The sequence below is a fragment of the Oreochromis niloticus genome, linkage group LG11 (genome assembly GCF_001858045.2).
Source record: "Oreochromis niloticus isolate F11D_XX linkage group LG11, O_niloticus_UMD_NMBU, whole genome shotgun sequence".
NCBI classification, from domain to species: domain Eukaryota; kingdom Metazoa; phylum Chordata; class Actinopteri; order Cichliformes; family Cichlidae; genus Oreochromis; species Oreochromis niloticus.
This window is the reverse complement of record NC_031976.2, coordinates 20,943,048-20,965,547: the sequence shown is the minus strand read 5'-3', so window position 1 is coordinate 20,965,547 and position 22,500 is coordinate 20,943,048. Positions and strand designations below refer to the sequence as shown.

General features: G+C 42.5%; 1 protein-coding gene across 2 annotated transcripts in view; it reads right to left on the bottom strand.

The window, feature by feature from the left end:
* Nucleotides 1-21,941, bottom strand: part of efna3b (ephrin-A3b) — an 84,167-nt gene extending 62,226 nt beyond the window's left edge. The window contains exons 1-3 of one of the 2 annotated variants that reach the window (XM_005472658.4): nucleotides 6,050-6,463; nucleotides 5,832-5,950; nucleotides 5,329-5,541 (exon numbers count right to left, since the gene is read on the bottom strand). In XM_005472658.4, the coding sequence (XP_005472715.1) occupies nucleotides 5,329-5,438 (110 nt within the window). In that variant the 5' untranslated portion in view covers nucleotides 5,439-5,541; nucleotides 5,832-5,950; nucleotides 6,050-6,463. Of the gene's footprint in view, nucleotides 1-5,328; nucleotides 5,542-5,831; nucleotides 5,951-6,049; nucleotides 6,464-21,789 lie in introns of those variants that run through there. The other variant, XM_025911666.1, reaches the window with a different exon arrangement.
* Nucleotides 21,942-22,500: the final 559 nt, after the last annotated feature.

Sequence of the window (22,500 nt, the reverse complement as noted above, 5' to 3'; positions counted from 1 at the left end):
CAAACACATGCACCAGTTTTTAATTTTTCCTGGTCATAAAAATAGGCATATTCTTTCTGGATCGATAGTTTACTTTTCTTACCGAGATTGTGTAGGAAGATTAATTTAGCAAAGACTGCTTAACTCAGCTCTGAGGTGAAAGCATTTCTACTCCCCAACAACACTGTGTTGGTAATTCTAACAGGGAATCTAAAAGGCTGTGCTAACCACTGAGCCACCAGAACAAGATCAGCAGTCACATAAATCAATACCAATCCTGGGTCAGACATTTGTACCTGTGAGACCTTTACTTTTTGCCAGGCTTGATCACAATTGCCGGACTCACAGTGACTCTCAGATGTGTGTTAGTAGAATTAAAGCTGTAAAATTCCCCCACACATCGCCCCCCCAAAAAGCTCTTTTTGAATCCAACCATTACAGTGACCAGTTAGTGCTAAACCCAAGGCCGAGCAAGCACGAACGCTTAACATCAGTACTTCATTTTCACAGCAATGCTTCCGATTAGTCGATGGTGTAAGCAAGACAACACTTGAGGAAATGAAAGGGCCAATCGAGATGCAGAAAAAAAGAAAAAAAAAACATGGTGGGCTCGATTTTTCAGGATTTTTGAGTGTTTCATGTGTGAGCTTTGAGAAAGATGCACGGCAAATGGCTTTGGTCAACATTTCAAAGCGTAAAAGAAGAGAGGAGAGAAGAAACAGGAAGAAAGTGTAGGTGGGGTAAGCTGAAGAAGAACTCAAAACAATGCAACATACTTTCTAGCACATGCAGTTCAAGTTCATTTGAAATGTGGCATAAAATCGACGTTAAACCAAAATACCACCACCTTATGAGTGCTTTCAGGAGAATAAGAGAAAGACACACAGGTGGACACACACCCTTTATATCTGGCTCATCTGCAAAGTTAAAAAAAAAAAAATGAGAGGAAAACCATTCATTTATTTTCCTCCTTTGCATCTCTTATTGCTCCTCTCACCTACCAAGCAATAACTGTCCAATCAGAAAAAATGACTGCAGCATGCACACGCATATATAAAGAGTGAGGAGCAGCGCAGGACAGAGAAGACCACTGAATCTTATTACGCAAACAGGAGTCATCCATCACACAGGTGTTCCCTATTGCTTTTAATTAATGACATCTCTGTGTGAACGTCTGACACCACGCATGGACACACACTCACACCTGTACACCGTGTGGCCTCATGATTCGTTACTAATGAACAGTCTGATCAATGTGTCTATAGCACAGTTAGAACCCTGTGTGAGGCTTTTGCTGCAAGGGTGCATTAACACACATCACAGCTGTGGCACCTCAAACATCACGGATAGATGGGTGTGCACACACATGCACGCCACGGGTCTGGTGATTGTGAGTAATACTCTTCTTTGTGCAGCTACTTATAAATGTAAATGCTGTTGTCCCGAGTAGGGCTCAGAGACCGATAGTTTTGTGTTGCTGTCGAGGAGAGTGTTGATTGGCCTGCTCAACCCTCCCGTCTGTCTTAGAGTCTCCCTCTTTCTTTCTCAGGCACAGCTGCGTGTACGAACTCGCCGTGTGGACCAGGGCACCGGCCGGGCATTATTATCATCATTATTATGAAGGCCGCCCTGTCCGTGCCCTATTACAATTCAACACAGCATCCACCTGAATTCGTCCTCCCTTCTCCAACCAGTCTCGCAGTGTTTCTCTCTCTCGCTGCCTCAGTCTTATATTCCTGGCATTATTTCTCTCCTGCCTTGCGTGACGTGTCTCTGTGCACTCCGACAAGCCGGATGAATATAAAACAAGTTCCACCTTGGCATCGATTACCACACATGCACATGTGCATTGGTATGAGGAGTAAAATCTCTATGCAACAGCTGGCTTTATTCCAGAGGTATGCGTAGAGGTGACAGTATCATGAACAAACACACACACAAGCACGCACAGAAACGCACACACATAACGCACACGTAATGCCTACAGTTTCTTATGCGTTTGTTTACCCGCAGCCTAATCGCTCGAAAAATATACAACTGATAAATTAAGAGATATCAGCAGATATCTATTATGCAAATCAGTTAACTGCTGTGTTATTAAATTACACGCATACACATGTATAGCCACGGACACGCTCGCGTACGCACGCGCTCACACTCGCAGCAGTGGTTAATTGCCAGGTGGTGGAAGATAATGTGTGATTTAACGGACTGATGGATTTGTTTTTGTTTCGGTCACCCATCGATGAACACAGACATCTGTAACAGGGCAAACACACATGCATACACTCATTCTCACACACACACGCAAAAAAATATGCACACCGTTACACACACATTCGTGCCCAGGGATATCAGTGACAAGTGACTGATAGGCAGTGGCACCAGCCTTTGTGTGAGGCGCAAACGCGGGAAATGATCCATCTTATAGAAGTTAAAAAAGTACACAGCAGCGATGTGTGTGTTTTTACGTGCACACACAAAGCTGCATGTAAGTGGGCGAGCTAGCATGCGCACAAATGTAGGCCTGCAGACCCACGTTTCTGCAAGCGTGTGTGTGTGTGTGTGTGTGTGAAATAGTTAATGCTTGGTAACAGTCTCAGCCTGTCTCTTGTGGTTGATGAGTGGCTTGGGGTCAGAAGCTGGTTGAGAAACTGCTGGGTCCTGAGGCTTTACAATGTGTTTACCACTCAATCTGACAGCAATACTACAGCTTATTATTGGCCTTCTAAACCTCCACACTACACTGCAAGTTAGAGAAACTCCAGGGAGGCGGATCGCCAACGGCTAAAGACACGCCAGCCAACCTTACAAATGTCGGATGTTGTGCTGTTGAGTGCAGAGATTAAAATAAATGCTGGAAATAGGATCTGCGCTGCAGAAAAATGGTTCAGTAGTGAATGAAAGAGTAGATTAGACAGGCTCTCCTGCCGTTTATCTGTCTTTTATGTCCCACTGTCCATGGCCCCTTTGTCTCCTAACTCACTAAGTAGGCTGAATTGAAAAAGTTAGCCCCACTCACTGCTCATGCATTGTCATTGTGCATGTGTGCAGTGAGAACGAGAAAGAGAGAAAAAGACGGGGAAGATCAGGGATGAGGCAGGTCCACTGAGATGCGGCTTGTTCTTTAATTAAACACAGTCTTTTATAAAAGACTCACACTGCAGGGGCTAAGAATATTCTGCCACTGGGATGAAAACAGTAAAGGCAGGGAACCTGCCGAGAAAGAGAAGACTGACTGCTGGGCTCTGCAGTGCTCCAGTCCTGGACAGTAGGGTTAAAGGTTAGGCTGCTCCAGACTGCTTGAGTTCTTGCCCTGCTTTTTCTAAAAAAAAAAAAAGAACAAAAAAAAAGAAAAAAATGACAGCACACTGAATTTACAACAAAAAAAAATCAGCTGAAATTGCTTAATTGAGTTTGCACTTCACCAAGGTTAACGCAGCTCACGTTACATCGAGCTGATTGAGCCGAGGTCTGGGGTTCACGTCTCGCCTTTCCTTTATGCCTTTAAGCGCGTTTCTTTTCCCTGCGTTTTACCTAAATCAACTTCTGTCTCTTATATGAAAAGCGAAGGTGGAATTTCATTAGCATTTATTATCAAATTTTTATAGAGGGTGGAAAAAAATATAGAAATTGAATATGAGCACCTTCCACGCGGGAGGTGCTTGGAGAATAAATATCGGCTAAAATGCATTAGCAGCAACTGTGCGTGCAATATTACTCTCTCTAAAATGTGCAGAGATTATTTTCTTACTTTCAGGAAAACTAATATTGTTTCCACTCACGTCACAACGAATATCCTCATACCTTCTGCGTCTATTACTTCACGCAGCATTTTGTGTGTAGTAATTCTGCTGCGAGGTATAAATACACCTGCCTCTCTTTGTTTTATTCCACGTTGTAAACTAAAATCACTGGCCTTGAGTAACCGTTGGCGGGCAGACTCATTCATCCTCCTTAAAATAAAACAACGGCGTATTTTCCCGACCTTTCACTTTGTTTATGCTTTTAATAAGCACAGTCATAAAAGAACCGCTATTTATCCGACTGCTCATTCGAGGAGGTCTGTAAATTCTGTGGAAGAGGTAAATATCACATGCTGAGCTGCTCTGAGGGACACCTGGTATCCGAAACACTTTGTGCACAAAGACAGGATTCACTGCAAGATGGAGCGCGAAAAGGTAGGTGTGTTCTCCTCTGTACTTCTGACACATAAAGCTGTGATTTTCTGACATTACTGAGACCAGCCGACTATATTAAATCTAACAACTTACTACAAATATGGCTTCCACGTTTCATCTGTGTTAATTCAAACACAGGACAAAGTGCCTGTAGGCCATGTTGAAACATGGCTGTTAAAACATGCAACATTTTACTATAAATTCTACCAGAAACATAAAACCAGAGTGTGGTGCAGCAGACTGACACTTCATTCTCAAGAATCCAGTGGCAGAGCCCTGGACTCAAGAGGACAGTATTAGAAAGGCAGCTTTCCAAAAAAAAGGGAAAAAAAAGAAGAAAGACGAGAGAGAGAAAAAGCTTTTTCACTTGATTCGAGATAGGGGCGAGGAGCGAGGGATTAGGAGGATAACAAAAAGGCCAACGGACTGAGTGTAAACAAGAAAGGGGGTTAGGAAGGGATAGAAGGAGAGAGCAAGTTGGAGAGGGAGCGGGAAGGAGAGATTGAATAGTGACACTGCTACAACACAATGGGGTCAGGATGAAGAAGTGCTCCTAATTGAACCAGATAGAGGAGAAGACAGAGAGAAAAAGCCCTGAAAGACTGAGAGAGGAGAGCAAGGCAAGAGAATCACATGTGATTTTCTTCCTTTTCTTCTCTCTGTTCTCATCCACCATAGGTGTAGCAGAGACGGGGAGAAAAGGAGGGGGTAAAATGTTACAAGCAGAGATTGGTGGCGGAGTGGGGAACAGAAACCAAATATGTCTGACCAGTTGTGCAACAGAAGGTGTTGAAAAGATGGTTTGGAGCCACCTTGACTTCACAGCAGGGGTCTGACAGAGCTGTTTGGGGCTCAAAAATAGCTTAGGAGAAACGTGAGAGGCCTGCTTAAACAGTGCCTGTGGATCTACATCATTTCTTCCATTAAGTTAAAAAAAAAGACAGACAGAGAAGGTGACTGCTGCAAGGCTGATAGAGGCTTTAGATCCATGTAAGCAAGGCTCACAAGAGAAATAAACAACTGATGAAGTTCAAGTGTGATGGTACAAATACGTCAGCTCGGGCCAGACAGAGCACATCATTTTCTTCCCTTTAGAGGGGGCAGATTAAGAGAAACAGTAGACACACACAAACACACACTGGTAAACATAGGAAGAATGGGGTCTTACTGTATGTTAGAGCTGTTCCAGTAAACGGTATGCCTGTTGGCTGACACCTGGAGCAGGTTCGCCCAGGTGAGACTCGTTAGCACCCAGAGAGACAGCGCTACCAGAGCCATGCTCTCGGCTCCTCTCTCGGCCTCCGATCCTTTGGTCTCTCCGGCCACACTCTCGGTCCCTTCACCCCACCAACCAACGCGACTCAAACATCCCAGCAAATGCCTAACAGACGGGAGAGGGGGAAAACAGATGCTTCATGCATTCATACAAAACGTTCAAAGTCCATACCTGATGTAGTAAATAAGTGTTGGAAAAACTCAAAAGTCTATAGCGCTGTAAAGTGACTGAGAACCCTCCCCTCCTCCGTAAACCAGACCTCCTTCCCTCCCTCCCCAACAAATCCTGGGGGCTTCAAGTGAAAAAAAAAAAAAAAAAAAAACGGGGGAGGGGGGTATTGTCCGTATGTGCGGTCCCCCCTGCTTTTTCTGACTGAGCTGATCCTCTCTTCTCACCGGGAACTGCTGCTTGTGAGCCCGCCAGAGGAGTGTGGGAGGACGGTACTGGGTCCAAACAGGAGGTCGGTCTTTCGTTGAGCACCAAACAGCCCGGTGCGCCGGGAAAGAGTTACGTGCTGCAGATGTGGAAGGAAAAAAACAAGGCTCAGGCTACTGAAGAAAAAAATGAAGGATGAAAAAACGATGCAAAAATAAAAGACACTGAGCAAGTCCACCTCTTTTTGTCCCTAACTGTTCTTTTTCTTCTTTGTCAGGATGCTACTGCAGTTCTTTTCCGTCCAAGGATCCGAGAAACGCAAAGCACGCCACTGAGCTCTATTATCGCTGCAAACAATTCAAGCAGCCAGTTTCATTAGGTCTTCAAGACTCTTTCCGACAACCATCCTTTACGGTGAGCACCCTGCCCACCCGTCTCTCTCCCTTCTCTCTCTCTCCTCCTTCTCCGCCTCTCTCTGTTTGGTAGGCAGCACTCGTTCACTTTTTAACTCCACCCCCCGCGAGCGACAAAAGCGCATTCCTCCAATATTGTGGCCGAGCTGCAGTCCATCAGGCATCACTGCAACTTTAAGTTTTTTCTTCTTCTTTTTTTGGTCAACTATTCGACCTCCACCGATGGCGTGAAAGTAAAAAGCTCCGAATCCCCCTCGGTGCCAGAGAAGTCTGCAGCGACCATCTGTATTTATACCCCCTCACCGCACTCAAACACACACACCGAAGGACGTGTGTGCGTGTGTGTGTGTGTGTGTATCCGTGAGTTGTCGGATGTTTCCGTTTATTACAAAAGCCAAAAACACGCATACACTGGCGCACTTGCAGGCCTATTCTCCGCAACTGCCCGTCTTTGATCCCCAGACACTGTAAGTCAGTTTAATACAGCGCTGTTGGACCATCATCTGCTATTCTGTTATTGGTGCAGCGCACGCAGGCTCGTCCGTGCGCTGCAGGCACTAATACACAGAAAATATACAAACTGTACCCTTGCAGATAAGTCATGTGCCTCCGTAACATGAAGTTTCAGCCTTTTTTTAAATGCATAAATAGATCACATCCAGACAGTGTCTGATAGATGCTGAGTTCTTTGCATGTCCTGCAGGGACAAGGTATAATCCCCTCCCCACCACGACCACCACTTTCACCTCCACTGACACATCCATGTGTTTAAGGTGTGTGTGATACAGAGAGAGAGGGAGACCAGACAGGAAAGGAGACACGTGGAGAGAGGGAGAGAAAGAGAGAAATTGCAGGTAGGAGAAAGATTGTTACAGTTTTCTAGCTGCCTGCTGGGAATGAGTTGGTTAAGGATAAGTCAGAATGATTTATTGGGAGAAAAAAGGAGGGAAATGGGAAGAAGGGGCCCAAGAAAGAGAGAGAGAGGGATGAAATGCCATTGGGGAATCCCTCTGTCTTCTCCGGTACTTCCACCCTTTTCACAAGCTGTCCATTTTATCCCCCTCTGTCTCTGTCCATCCTTGCTTCCTCTTCTCCTCACCTTTTCCCCCCCCAGATTTCAGATGAAAATTCTCTGCTCTGTGTGCAACCTTCTACCTGGTAGTTTGCTTCTGTCTTTTGTTAGCTCTGTTTCTGGTGGTGTCCAGCTTCTCTCTCCATCTCTGTTACATCAAGGAGGCTGTTTTTTTTTTAATAAGCACTCCTCCTTTTCCTTTTCTCCTTGCCCCTCTGTCTATCATTCTTCCTCAGCCTGTCCAGTTCATAGATCTTGTTAGACAGTGTAGTATCACAGCAGCACAGGCAAACATCTGGTGCAGTTAATTAGTGAATATTTGGTCTCGTATTCAATCTTTCTGCCTTAATTTTAAAAGACTGGTGCTTGAACTTTGAGAAAATGATATTCTTTCAGCGAGTCAGGTTAGTCTGTGTGCTAAATATGAAAAAGGTTATTTTCAGCTCAGCATAAATTGTGCTTTCTTCTGAAGCCCCCCTCCTTTGTTTTGTTTTTTTCTCTACCTGCCCACTTTTAATTGCATGCAGCCACCATGATAGAAAACAATAAAAAAAAAGTTTTAAAAATTTTCAGATTTTGTGCTAAGCTAACTGCTGACTAGCATCGTAATCAGCAGTCAGATATATTTCATTTTTCACAAAATAAGTACATTTCCCAAGTTATTATCGCACAGCCTTTATGATGTTGAACAGATGCAATATTAAAAACTCGAGGGACACTTATTAGCTTTTTCTGGGGGTTTAACTTCCATCTCATTGCTTCTTTATTGCAAATGAAATTTGTTCAGGTGTTATTGTGTAACCTCACAGTGGGGGAAATAATCTTTTGATCCCCTGCTTAATTTGTAAGTTTGCTCACTTACAAAGAAATGAACAGTGTCTAATTTTAATGCTGGGTTCGGTTTAATGGAAAAAGACAGAATAGCAGCCGAATCGCCCTCGGTCTAAAGCTCCTTGCAAGATCTTACCTCATGGGGCGAGGGTGATCGTGATGAAATGAGAAAGATGGTGGATCAGCTCAAAACTACACAGGAGGAGCTTATTTGTGATCTGAAGGCAGTTAAGACTAAAGTCACCTAGAACACCAATGGTAGCACACTATGTCGTATAGATCGAAACCTTCACTGCCTGCAAGATCCTCCTGGTCTAGAAACCCACATACGTGCCCGTCTTTGCCACTGAACATCTGAATGATTCACAGGAAGCTTGGGAGAAAGTGCCGTAGTGAGGTGAAACTAAAAAGCATGCTCTTTGGCATCAACAAGACACCTTGTGTTTGGAGCAAGAGAAATGCTGAATATGGCCCAGAGAACGCCATCCCCACAGTCAAGCACAGAGGTGGAAACATTATGCTTTGGGTCTGTTTTTCTGATAAGGGTACAGGATGACTTCACTACTAATGGACGGGGCCATGTGCCGTATGAACCTCATTCCCTCAACCAGAACACTGAAGATGGGTCATGGGTGGGTATTCCAGCATGAAAATTATCCAAAACATACCACCAAAGTGAGAAGAGCAATGGCTAAAGAAGAACAATAAGGTCATTTAATGGCCTAGTCAGCCTCCAGACCTCAGTCCTAGACAAACTCTGTGGAGGGAGCTGAAGCTGTGAGTTGCCGCCAAGAAACCGAAAAGATTTAGTTTATGTAAAGAGGAGTGGGCCAATATCCCTCCTGAGATGTGTACAAACCTAGTGACCAACTACAAGAAATGTCCTACAGCTGTGCTCGCCGACAAGGTTTCTTCCATCAAGTACAAAGTCATGATTTGCTTGGGGATCAAATACTTACTTCACTCAATGATATGCAAATCAATTTATAACTTTTATGTAATGTGGGGGTTTTTTCTAGATTTTTAGATGATTTTCTGTCATAAAAATAGAGACTGTTCATTTCTTTAGAGCAGAAGTGATCAAATAATTATTTCTCCCAGTCATTAAAAAAGTAAACAGTTCAAGATGTTTCCCCCTATAAGGTAGGATGTGTAACACAATGAAAAGACTAGAATATTTGTGAAGCGTGCATCTTTAACAGCAGCGTGTGGTTTATCCAATCTGCATTTCTTCAGTAACAAAAACACTGAATATTTTAAATTGGTTTATTGAGAACGAAAAAAAGGTTACTATAGAAGTAAGTGAGGAAATCTAAATCATCAGTTAGGTAAAAATATCTCATCCTATAGCACATGGGCGACTGAGTGTACACAGGCTACAAGATACTGGCAGTAAATATCTTATATGACTGTGTTTTAAAGGAAACTATAAATCAAGAAGACAAAGTTGTCCCTCACAGAGGCACGCTTTTGGTCCTTTTTTGAATAATAAAAATTTGGTTTCTCGCTTTTCCATTTGGTTTCCCTTAAACAGACGCTGACATGCTCGGTTTCAGCAAACGCCCCTGTCAATTCTAATCATCCAGGTTGGATTTTTCAGGCGTGGGTTGCAGTGCTATTGGATTACTTTTGTATTGGGGTTATTATGAGAAACGACCTCGGGGCTGACTGCATGCGGTGACACAGAGGCTCTTATGACATTTCCAACCCATAGCCGGCCAACAACACATCTGTCAAGGGCTTCTTTCTGAAACCTCGAAATCTAATCGGAGCTTTCTCATAGCACTGATAATTGGATATTAGGCCCCTATAGGGCTCACATCCCTCTCCTGGGGCACCAGGAAGTAAGCACTGCAGAGATGAATTCAGCAGGGTTCTTGTATGTGCATGAACATCATGTGAATATACAGCAAAGCCTTTTTTTTGTTGAATACTTTTGTTCTGATGGCATTCTTGAACTGGGAGTCTCTTTCTCACTCTGCCTCCTGCTCGCTCTGTTTCTTGGCCTGCTTCGCTGTTCACTGTTGTGTTAGTAAATTGTACTGACACTCCTCCCGCCTCCTCCCGCTCCCTCACCACCTCTGCTGCTCTCCCTCCCTCCCTGTCCCTCTCTCACCCGACTGACTGACACGAATTTTCAATTTCTCTGTTTACCTTTCACCGCTGTGCCTAAAACAACACTGGTACAGCCTAAGAGCAAGGAGGAGAAGACCGGGGGAGTGTGTGTGAGGGGTGGAGATGGAGATGACTACGGAAGAGTGTCGTAGGAGGGAAAAAAAAGTGGGGGAGAGAAGGAAAGGTGCCACTAAGATTGGATGAGGAAGAGGGGGTGGATGCCAAAAAAAATGAAAGAGGTGCAAAAAGAGAGAACGGGGCTTTCTATGTGTTTTGGTTGGAGGGGAATCCAAGGGGGAAAGAGGAAGAAAAAGGAGTGAGGGGTTAAGGGAAGGAGAAGGGGAGCTGATACTTTCGAGCAGTCACGCAAACTGATCCCGAGGAGGACGCAGGAGATGAGAGAGAAGAGGAGTAAAGAGAGGGAGAGGGACTGAGAGAGTGGAAGCCAGGGTTGGGAGAAAAAGTTAGATGGGGCACAGAACATTAGGAGTGCAATGAGATATAGAGAGTGGGGGTGGCGGGTGGGGGGGTGTAGAGATTTATAGAGGTACAGAAAGAGGGAGAGGACAGCAAGAGTGATGTGTGGAGAGAGGGTTTTTTAAGACGACGGAGAGATGGAGGAAGAGGGGGTAGAGAGGGCGTATATAGAAAGAGAGAAAGAAAGAGAGAGCTCAGAATAGATACGCTCTCAACGGCATGAAATATTGAACGAAGGAGACGAACACAAGGAGGGGCGAAGAAAATGGAGGGCCTGATAAAGACAAATACAATCGTTTTGTGTGTGTGTTTATGTGTGTGTGTGTGCGCGCGTGTTGTTTTGGAGACAGAGGAAGATGAGAGGGAAGAAGAGTAGGTGACAAGAATATGAAGAATAGTCGCTTGTGGCTGGAGACCATCACACACGCGTGTACACACACACACACACACACACGAGTGCACGCACCGATGTTGCTTTGAGTTTAGATTACTCCCATGTGTGGTGGAGCTGGAGTGGAATTTGGTGGTGTTGAAAATATCACACTGCAGAATACGTTTCATCACTACTTGCACCATCCCAACACACACTCAAGCGCCCATACGCACTGGCACACGTGCACCCCCACCCCACTCGCACATACCCACACACACATGCGCGCGCACCCCACTCCCACATCCTTTGATCTCACTTCTCACTGATCTTCTCCCCTTCCATGTCAAATATTTAGGCTGCGTTTGGCAGGTTTGACGAAAATTACCATGGAGAAATGATTTTATTTATTTAACTTCCACATCATCAGAAGTCAGTGTCAGTAGCTGAGAGAGGGATGATCCCAAATTTCAATGAGAAGAGACTGGCGCTAATCCAAAAAAAACCTGGAATGTTGAGGTTCCTGTTTCACGTGCTATTTTAATGCAGGGAATCACTCTTGATAGATTTCTTAGAGGAGGAAAAAAGAAAAAGAACGCGAGAGATCCGATTAGAAAAGTAGGAAGAAGTTTAGTTGGCTTCAGAAGATGCTACACCCTGGCATCCAGACGCACATGCAAACACACGCCAATCCACACTCCAGTGATGAGTAAACACTCACGCTGTTTCTTTCATTTAGAGTCGAGTGTTGAGATTATGTCTCACTTTGGATAAATAATTGTCATTTTTAATTGATGCAGCGCCTTCAGGGAATCTTGATTTTCAGCCGAGGCTAAGAGGTGTATCATTTTAACGACAGCCTTCATGCAAATATCTAACCAGCATCTCACACGTAGAGCGAACGAGCACAATGGCAGTTCTCTCTCCCCCCCCTCCCTGTCTCTCTCACTATCACACTCACACATTCGTGCAGTCACTTACTCTGCATTTTTTTTTAAAGCAAGGATCTTGACATAAATCAGATAGGGTGCGTCACTGAAGAGAACGATGGGCTCACTGTAGATAAAGAATCAAGAAAAGGAGGAAGGAGAGATGCAGCAATTACTGCAGATGTACTGAGATTACCTTTTCTATAGCATAACCATTTTAAAACTGTACAAACGCCTTTGCTGTCTGCATGCAACATGTTAGTCAAATACACGTAACTTGCCAGGATTTTATAAAAGAATCGAATGCCAAATGAAATAAGTAAAACAGATATTCACTCATATAATTACTTCCCTAAAAAGAGAAGCTGATATAATTTCATAGTTCACAGTATATACTTTTTAATTTAACAGTTCAAAACAAGTTGAAATATTTGTTTTAGTAAAAGAATGAACTTACAATCATACAGCAGCAAAACCGTGATAGACCACACCACAGCGAAGTAATGGCGCTCATTGGATTAGACTTTCATGGTCTTTGAGCACCATCCATTCAAATGAAAGGAATCAGTGTAGTCATTGTGGTGCAACATCTGTGTGTGATGAACCGAGCAGAAAGGACGCAAGATGATCAAAGTTTCAAGAGTTCAAAATAAAAGTTAACAGAAATAAAGGAAAGTAGTCTAAATGCCACAGAGCATTTGTTAACTTTGGATTAAGGTTTGTCTTTGGGTTAATTGCCCAAATTAACTCAATTAAGTCAATGTATTTACATCTTCTTTTGCTATAGGTGTCCCAAAGTAATAGCATCAGCAATTTGATATTAATCCTCGCAGCCCTGTGAAAAAGAGCATCATTACTGCTTCCATGGTAGTGAATAGGGTAAGTAGCAGTGCTAATCAAATGCACTGGGTTGACTTATCATTAGAAGTTGTGATCACCTCTACAAAAGCAGAAGTTTGGGGAGTTTTCTGATCTCGAGCATTCAGGTGTTAAGACAACCCTACAATTTTCCCAGGAGTGGACATCTCAGCAAATTCCCCCCAATCTCCCAGATTGTGCAATGCTCACAGAAACTGCAAAAAAACCCCAAGAGCTACATTTAAACTTTTCAACCTCCACAGGCCTCAGTCGGCATGACAAATGTTAAAGTTCATGACAGTACAATTAGAGAAAGACTGAATGAGTATGGCTTGTTCAGAAGGGTTGCCAGTAGGAAGCCTAGTTTCTGTAAAATTAATCATGGCTCAATGGCTTCAGTTTGAAAATTTGCATCTGAGCAAAACTCAAGAATTTGGGAACGAGTTGAGAGCAAAATGGAGATGTTTGGCTATGATTCACATTGCCTCATTTGGGAAAATAAATAAATAATTACAGCACAGTGGTGGAGGGGTGATGATTTGGGCTTGTTTTGCTGACCTTGCAGTCATTCACGCAACTGTAAACTCCTCTGTTTATTAAAGTATTTTACAGTCAAACATGAGGCCGTCCGTCCAACAGCTAAAGCTTGGAAAAACTGTTTCATGTAGCAGGACAATGATCCCAAGTACAGCAGCAAATTTACAACAGAATGGCTGAAAAAGAGATGACTCAAGGTGCTTCAGTGGTTCAGTGGCAGGACCTTAGGAGAACTGTGAATAAGTAAATGCCCACAAAGCGTTTTAAAGAAGAGTAGATAAAATTTACTCCACAACGATGTGAGATAAAGTCACACAGAAAATGATTACTCTAAGTTATCACTGCTAAAGATGGTTCTACAAGCTAGTGAGTCATGGACTGCAAAGAGTCCCGTGAAATCTTTCTTTTCCACAAACGTTCTTTTTTAAAATGCAGATAAATTCATGAATTTGTCATTCAGCACAAGGTTCTGTTAGGTTCCAGTTAAAGCGAATGTCCAGTACTGCAGGGTAAGTGTAAGGGCACCTCAGCTTTGGGGCTATTTAGACAAACGTTCCTGACGCCTCATATATCAGAAGTCTCAGTGCTGCATCATCCCTGAATGTGTACTTCTGCAGACAACACAGAAACACTGAAGACAACAGGCACGTACAGAAAGACATAGACAACAAAACCCCTTCCCCTAGACAGACACACATGCCCCCACACACACATACACACGCACAGAAAATGAACAGGTGCAGGTTGAAAAAGCCAGCTGCCACCCGTTCTTTGTAACATCTACATTTCATCAGCCACAGCAGCAGCACAGGTGATGCCGAGCTCAGTGGGCACCCAGATTAGGTGAGTGGGAAGAGCTTTAACATACACTGTCATCTAAGGTCAGATTTGCATTTTCCTTTTATTGTTAAAGGTTAAGTATTCCAGTGGCTAAGCTTATCTAAGATCAATGCCGAAAGGCACCTTCCACCCTGAAGGACAGTTTCCTGGTGCATCTGATGGTGGCATCACAAATGTGCAGGAAGTTGAAAGAACTGTGGGGAGATGTTTTTTTTTCTATCCAGACCATCATGATGGACACTCTGTGTCATCCGGGCCTGTATCTCTGTTGCTTTCTGTCTCTTTCCTTTCTTCCTCTGTATCTCCATTTTTTTTCTCTTGCCTGTAGCTTCCTCTTTGTTATTCTATCTCAATCCCCTTATTTCAGCTATCTCTGTTGCCTCATTGCTCTTGGCTTCCTCTTTCCTCTGTCTCCCTTTATTTCCCCAACGCTCTCTTCCTTTCCATCCCTTTCCTCTGCTCGACTGCTGCGAAAAAGCACAGATTAACCTCTGACCCTCAGCAGGAGGTGGGACCTATTAGCTTGTAATGGCTATCAATGCGGCATGTGTGTGGGGTATCCATTTGTGTTTGTGTGTGTGTGTCTTGTCTGGATTTAGAAAGTGTGATGCCTATATGGCTGCCAGCAAATTTAAAGGGTGAAATACATTCTGGGTTGTGATGGTGCATTATGGATGTAAGTGGGTTTTGGGGTATGGAGGACCACAAGAGCCACGCGCATCGAAATAAAAAATTCTGTGCTTAATTTTAATAAACTGCATTTCAAAATCCTTTTTCGAATTCCACTTTAATAAAAACATTTTCGAATTGCACTTTAATAAACTGCATTTCAAAAAACATTTTCGAATTCCACTTTAATAAACTGCATTTCAAAAACCTTTTTCGAATTCCACTTTAATAAAATCATTTTCGAATTGCACTTTAGTAAACTGCATTTCAAAAAACATTTTCGAATTCCACTTTAATAAACTGCATTTCAAAAAACATTTTCGAATTCCACTTTAATAAACTGCATTTCAAAAAACATTTTCGAATTCCACTTTAATAAACTGCATTTCAAAAACCTTTTTCGAATTCCACTTTAATAAAAACATTTTCGAATTGCACTTTAATAAACTGCATTTCAAAAAACATTTTCGAATTCCACTTTAATAAACTGCATTTCAAAAACCTTTTTCGAATTCCACTTTAATAAACTGCATTTCAAAAACCTTTTTCGAATTGCACTTTAATAAACTGCATTTCAAAATCCATTTCCCTTTCCTGTTCGCTCAGGGATTAACATGTGGATTAGCAGTTGGATTAGCAGTTGGATTAACAACTTCATTTTAAAAATCCTGCTGCTATTCAAATTAGCCACACCGTGGGATGTAAGGAGCTCTCTGATTGGTTGGTCAGACACAGGCTGTCTGCCAGCCTGGATTTTTCTAGCTCATAGCTTCGCCCTGCTACGAAGCGTGTGTGCTTGTACAAAGGCCGTTCAGCCTCGGTATTTACACTCGGCTCGACACGGATATGTGAAGAATGAAGGGAGCCTGCAGCGAAACGGAGAGCTAACCTCTGACTGAGTGCCCGTTTACTCAGTCTGACCACCTGTTGAAGGTAACGTGCTAACATGGCTAACGCTAGCATCACCCCACGTAGCCCGTTATTTTAAGGTCATTTTAGCTTATGAAAATTTTACGTCGCAGCTGTACGAGCTAGCTACGTGTTTTGTAAGCTGCTGTGCTCTTCACAAATAAAGCTGGAAGCAGCTCAGACTGTTAGAACCAGCACTGAGGCCTGTTACATTTATACAGTGTTAGAGCAATGGCTGCAACCTACAGCCTTTAAACTAGCGATTAAAATGCTGACAGTAAACTCGTCAGTCCAGATGTTACCACATTACTTTGTGATACTTAGAGTTAAAACAACTGAGACAGGCTGATTAAAATAACAGCTGTCAGTTCTCTCATTCCTTATGTCAAGACTGGAGATCACACTACTGATTTCAGTTCATTTAATATGTGAGTGCACAGATTCATTCTCAGCTAGACATAAATGATGATCAAAGGTTGTATATATGATGAATTCATCAAATCCCAGCCTCTAACACAGTGCGCTGAATCTTAGCTTTGGATGTCCAGTATATTCTAATCAGTGCAATTTAAGCATTCACTGAACCTACAATATCTACACCTGTGTGGCAAGTATGTGGTAAAGATACAGATAATGAAGTTTAATTATTAATACAATATACATCATGAGAAACGAAAGCTGAAATTGATTCAGTTTAGTACTTTTCTCTGTATGTTCTGTGATTATAAAGGCCTTAAATTCTGTGATATATACTGTAAATGATTTTCACAGAGGTCTTAAAGTACTTAAATCACTGCTGATAGTCTGGTTGTTTATATTTTCACGTTTTTGTGTCTGTAGGGCTGTTTGATGACGATTTGGACTCCTCTGGGAGATGAGGACACACCCACATCTGTTCCATACTGCAGCCATGGATGGTGTTACAGCTCTGAGTCAGCTTTGGGCCATCAGATGCACACACTGGAAAACCAGCGCCTGTACTTCATGCAGGAGAGATGACCTCAGTGATGATGGACTCTGCATCCTCTACTTTACCTCCTAATCTCTTTCTCTTTAACACACAATTAAAATCACTCCAAAAGAGTGTAAACTTACTGAGGAAGTCTCTAACTTGTACACATTTGTACTTTTACTTGTTTTATGAGTTATTTTTAAGAAGAGTAAAGTTATTCACATAAAGTTTTTATTCTTCTGTATTTATTCTTTTGTATCATGTACCACAGTCATACTGAACTTTACAGACCTGGTAAATTGGGGGGAAAAAAAGTCATATATATACATGAATGAATCATTCAGCTTCAGCAGTATTTCTATTCATCTTATGAATTCCAGTCTAATGTCAATTCACTGTTTGAGTTCAGTTTTGGTCTTAAACTCCAGAGAATACCACCTAGTTCAACAATCTTTTTATCTGATTATTTGCAAAACGGTTTTCTTCTGAGAGATGCTGCTAGAGCTGAAATTGAGCCCAAAGAAACAACAACAAAGTTTAGTTCCTCTGGATTTTCCATGGAAAATTGCTTTATCACTCACTCAGGTGACTTCTCCAGTGTCACGGATGAGTGATGAATGTATCTCCCACTGGAAACCATTGTGTCCAGTTAAAGTCAATCGACTTTTTTAAGGAGAGTTGTTAGATGCTGTGCTCATGAGGACAATGAGTTTTAACTTGGAGCACAATAAAAAGCTGCCATATTGGATCAACGAACAAAACACTTAATTGAGCAGAATTAAGTTAAAATGTAATATCCTCATATAATGACACATCACACATGACCCAGCATTGTTCTAAGAATGCAAACTTTCTTATTGGAAGTTTCCACAGCTGCCAGAAAGGGACAGATTTCTGTCTGGTCTTAATGTGTGGTCGTTGCTCTCTCGTTTTCTCTGGAATTGCTGCGCAGAGGATGTAACACCCATGATAAGCGCTGAGGTGTGTGTCCTTGTCAGGAATTAGCCATCCTCAGCTTCCAGGTTAAGAAAAGTGGAACCAGAAGATATTCAAATACATCTCTTCACAGCTGCTGATGAATTCTACAAAAAACAAAGTTTGTTAAAAACATTTGCAGGTGAATCACCACTGATTTATCAGTGACATCCATTTACTCAAAAATTACTGACAAGTGGATAACTAGAATATATAGTTTATAATTTCAACAATGTACTGTACAAAATGGAACTGTATATGACAAATGTGGTGTGGTGCTTGTGGAATTTTTAACAAGGGCCCTACAAAACTTTACAGTACTCATGCTGCCAAACTTCTGATGGCTAGGTGTGCAGTTCCTGCTTTAAATGCATTCACTTTTAAGATTAAGAAATCTAAGTGATAAGAGGCCAGAAATGTTTGAACTTGCTTATGAACCTACATCACTGAGGTCATCTCTCCTGCATGAAGTACAGGCGCTGGTTTTCCAGTGTGTGCATCTGATGGCCCAAAGCGGACTCAGAGCTGTAACACCATCCATGGCTGCAGTATGGAACAGATGTGGGTGTGTCCTCATCACCCAGAGGAGTCCAAATCGTCATCAAACAGCCCTACAGACACAAAAACGTGAAAATATAAACAACCAGACTATCAGCAGTGATTTAAGTACTTTAAGACCTCTGTGAAAATCATTTACAGTATATATCACAGAATTTAAGGCCTTTATAATCACAGAACATACAGAGAAAAGTACTAAACTGAATCAATTTCAGCTTTCGTTTCTCATGATGTATATTGTATTAATAATTAAACTTCATTATCTGTATCTTTACCACATATTTGCCACACAGGTGTAGATATTGTAGGTTCAGTGAATGCTTAAATTGCACTGATTAGAATATACTGGACATCCAAAGCTAAGATTCAGCGCACTGTGTTAGAGGCTGGGATTTGATGAATTCATCATATATACAACCTTTGATCATCATTTATGTCTAGCTGAGAATGAATCTGTGCACTCACATATTAAATGAACTGAAATCAGTAGTGTGATCTCCAGTCTTGACATAAGGAATGAGAGAACTGACAGCTGTTATTTTAATCAGCCTGTCTCAGTTGTTTTAACTCTAAGTATCACAAAGTAATGTGGTAACATCTGGACTGACGAGTTTACTGTCAGCATTTTAATCGCTAGTTTAAAGGCTGTAGGTTGCAGCCATTGCTCTAACACTGTATAAATGTAACAGGCCTCAGTGCTGGTTCTAACAGTCTGAGCTGCTTCCAGCTTTATTTGTGAAGAGCACAGCAGCTTACAAAACACGTAGCTAGCTCGTACAGCTGCGACGTAAAATTTTCATAAGCTAAAATGACCTTAAAATAACGGGGCTACGTGGGGTGATGCTAGCGTTAGCCATGTTAGCACGTTACCTTCAACAGGTGGTCAGACTGAGTAAACGGGCACTCAGTCAGAGGTTAGCTCTCCGTTTCGCTGCAGGCTCCCTTCATTCTTCACATATCCGTGTCGAGCCGAGTGTAAATCCCGAGGCTGAACGGCCTTTGTACAAGCACACACGCTTCGTAGCAGGGCGAAGCTATGAGCTAGAAAAATCCAGGCTGGCAGACAGCCTGTCTGACCAGCCAATCAGAGAGCTCCTTACATCCCACGGTGTGGCTAATTTGAATAGCAGCAGGATTTTTAAAATGAAGTTGTTAATCCAACTGCTAATCCAACTGCTAATCCACATGTTAATCCCTGAGCGAACAGGAAAGGGAAATGGATTTTGAAATGCAGTTTATTAAAGTGCAATTCGAAAAAGGTTTTTGAAATGCAGTTTATTAAAGTGGAATTCGAAAAAGGTTTTTGAAATGCAGTTTATTAAAGTGCAATTCGAAAATGTTTTTATTAAAGTGGAATTCGAAAAAGGTTTTTGAAATGCAGTTTATTAAAGTGGAATTCAAAAAAGGTTTTTGAAATGCAGTTTATTAAAGTGGAATTCGAAAATGTTTTTTGAAATGCAGTTTATTAAAGTGCAATTCGAAAATGTTTTTTGAAATGCAGTTTATTAAAGTGCAATTCGAAAATGTTTTTATTAAAGTGGAATTCGAAAAAGGATTTTGAAATGCAGTTTATTAAAATTAAGCACAGAATTTTTTATTTCGATGCGCGTGGCTCTTGTGGTCCTCCATATTGGGGTGTCTCCACCAAAGAGGATAATAAAACAATTTCTGCTGCTCTCAGCAAACATGCTGCATCCACAACATCCATATACACAAACATATGCAAACACACACATGCACAGTACAGAAAACATAAATACACTTTTTTCTCTCTCTTGCAGTGACTTTGAATGACACCTGATTTGTGCAACAGCGAGTGCTAAGGTCCCTGTACAGCAGATTGTCTGACTGGGTTTGTGCAAAAGGTGTGGGCAGAATATTCACCACTCTGTATGCAAGTGTGCCAGGGCACTGGTGTGTTCATTTGTGTTCATGCGTATGCACAGAGATGAGATTGGATTTTGTGAAATGCAGGCTCTGACTCCCAGCAGTCCTTTGTCACACTGACTGACTGCTGAAAGGCTGAAAGCGGGAAAGCCATTTCAGACTGTGGAGCTAAATGATGGCAGGTACTCCGATCCGTCCGCTGCTCGCTACAATAACACAATACAGACCAGTCATCAACAGCCCTGTCATCTCCATCTGTAAATGCACTTCACACAGCCCCTTCTGTCTCTGCCTCTCCTCTGACTGCCATTGCAAGTTCTGTAACTGTCCCCTAAACTCAAATGGTCCTCACGCCGGTGAAGCAGAGCTGGAGCCACTGAAATCATTTATGTGACTCCTTTTAGCTTGTTTCCTTGCTTTGGTTCCCTCGTGTCATCCCCAATTTGTTTTACAGTTGCTGCTGAATTTGGCTTGTTGTTTTGGTCAGGGAGATGTCAGTCGACTTTAATGTATGAGTCACTTAGAGTAGCCATGTACCTCTGGTTGTGTCGCTGCTACTTCTTGAGCCTATTGATGAAATTAATGACCAGGGGGACTAAATGGGCCGTCACAATACATGGCTCTGGAGACTCACAGGGGTGGGCAGGCTTTTACACTAGCCAAGCACTAACAGAGTCAGCCACAAGAGAGACAGAGCATTAAAAAAAAGAAAAGAGGACTACAGAGTATTTTCAAGGTGAGGTGGGCAGAAAGACATCAGACAGAAGAAGAACACATGCAGCAAAAGAAAAGGATGGAAAGAAAGGGGGAATAAAAGCGGGTGGCAGAAAGGGAAGGGAGGGGAGGGGAAGAGAGATAGTGAGTAAGTAAAAGCAGGTCTGGTCCAGGTGGGGTTCAGACAGTCAGTATGTTATTTTAGGAGGGCAGAGGGAGGGAGGACGAGAGAAAGGGATGGATGGAGGGAGGGGAAGATGAATGTAGTTAATTAAGATGAGCAGGCGGAGGAGACAGTGTGGAATTACACAAACACTAATTAGAGTCTTCGTTAGGGGGCACAAAACGAGAGCAGCACATCCATCATCTCAACCCTCCATCCCTCTTTTCTCCCTCCTTTACCTCTGTTCTCCATTGCTTTTGCATGGCAACCATATTTCCTCTCACAGTCCTCCCTGCTGCCCCCACCGTCTCCAATCCTCCTCTGCCACTTTCCCTCCCTCCATCTTCCCTACCCTTCTCAATTTTTCCCTATCGATCCTGTCAGCAGTTAACTAAATAAGTGCCATTTAACATCTGGAATCATAATCGAAGCAACCTGCGCTATCCTCTTTCTTCAGTCGGACTTCTATTCTTTGTTTTCACGTCATTCCTTCTTTTCTTTTTCTGTTTTTTTAAATCACTGCTCCGGGAAGGATTTCATTTCTACTCTCCCACTTCCCTGTTACATGCTGACAAACACACACACATTAACTGTACCATGTCAGCACTATTTTTATTGTCTTGCCAAGCCAGTCAATGCCTCTTCTAGTCTTCCTACTCCTGCTGCACTCCTCCTACACACAGTATACACACCACTGTAAACTACTTACCTCTTCTTATCTTGTTTTCTTTCCTCTTCCCTCTGTCTCTCTTGTTTTTACGCACAGCCTGTGAACACCACTCTTGTCCTCTTCATCGTTTCAGTGTCCTCCTCTGACTCATCCTTCATTCTCTCTTCTAACTGAGGAGCAAATCAGCTCCTCAGTGTTGTCGTCTGCACCACCGTCCCCTCATGAGACCACAGGGATGGATGGAATAATGAGGGATAAGTGCGAATTGAGCTGAGGGTGGTCCACGCCAGTTCTGGTTTCTGGCACTCTTTTGCATGTCGCAAAATTATATTATATGCAGAGTGCAGTCACAGTGGACACATTTGCAGCAGTACTTAAATAAGCCAAGTATTCAGTGTCTTCACATATTTGACCAGTTATCTACACAGTTACTCAGAGCTGTGACTTCCAGGATTTACTCACTGACTCCAGCATGGCAGAAGAAAAGAGATGACTTGCCAGCCGTCAATAATCTATCACAGAGAGCATTTAGTTACCTCATTTCAAGGTTTTCATAATACATTTTGTGTCTCATATATCATCTCTTTTTGTTGCCATGTGTGTCTCCAACATCTGACATTATAAACCTTTCAGCACATCTGAAAACCTTTTTAATTCCATGATTCCTATAATGGGAATACCATAGCCTAATATCTTTATTTAACTCAGTCATTTTTGGGTGACCATTTTTTCAGCACATAGATAAAATCA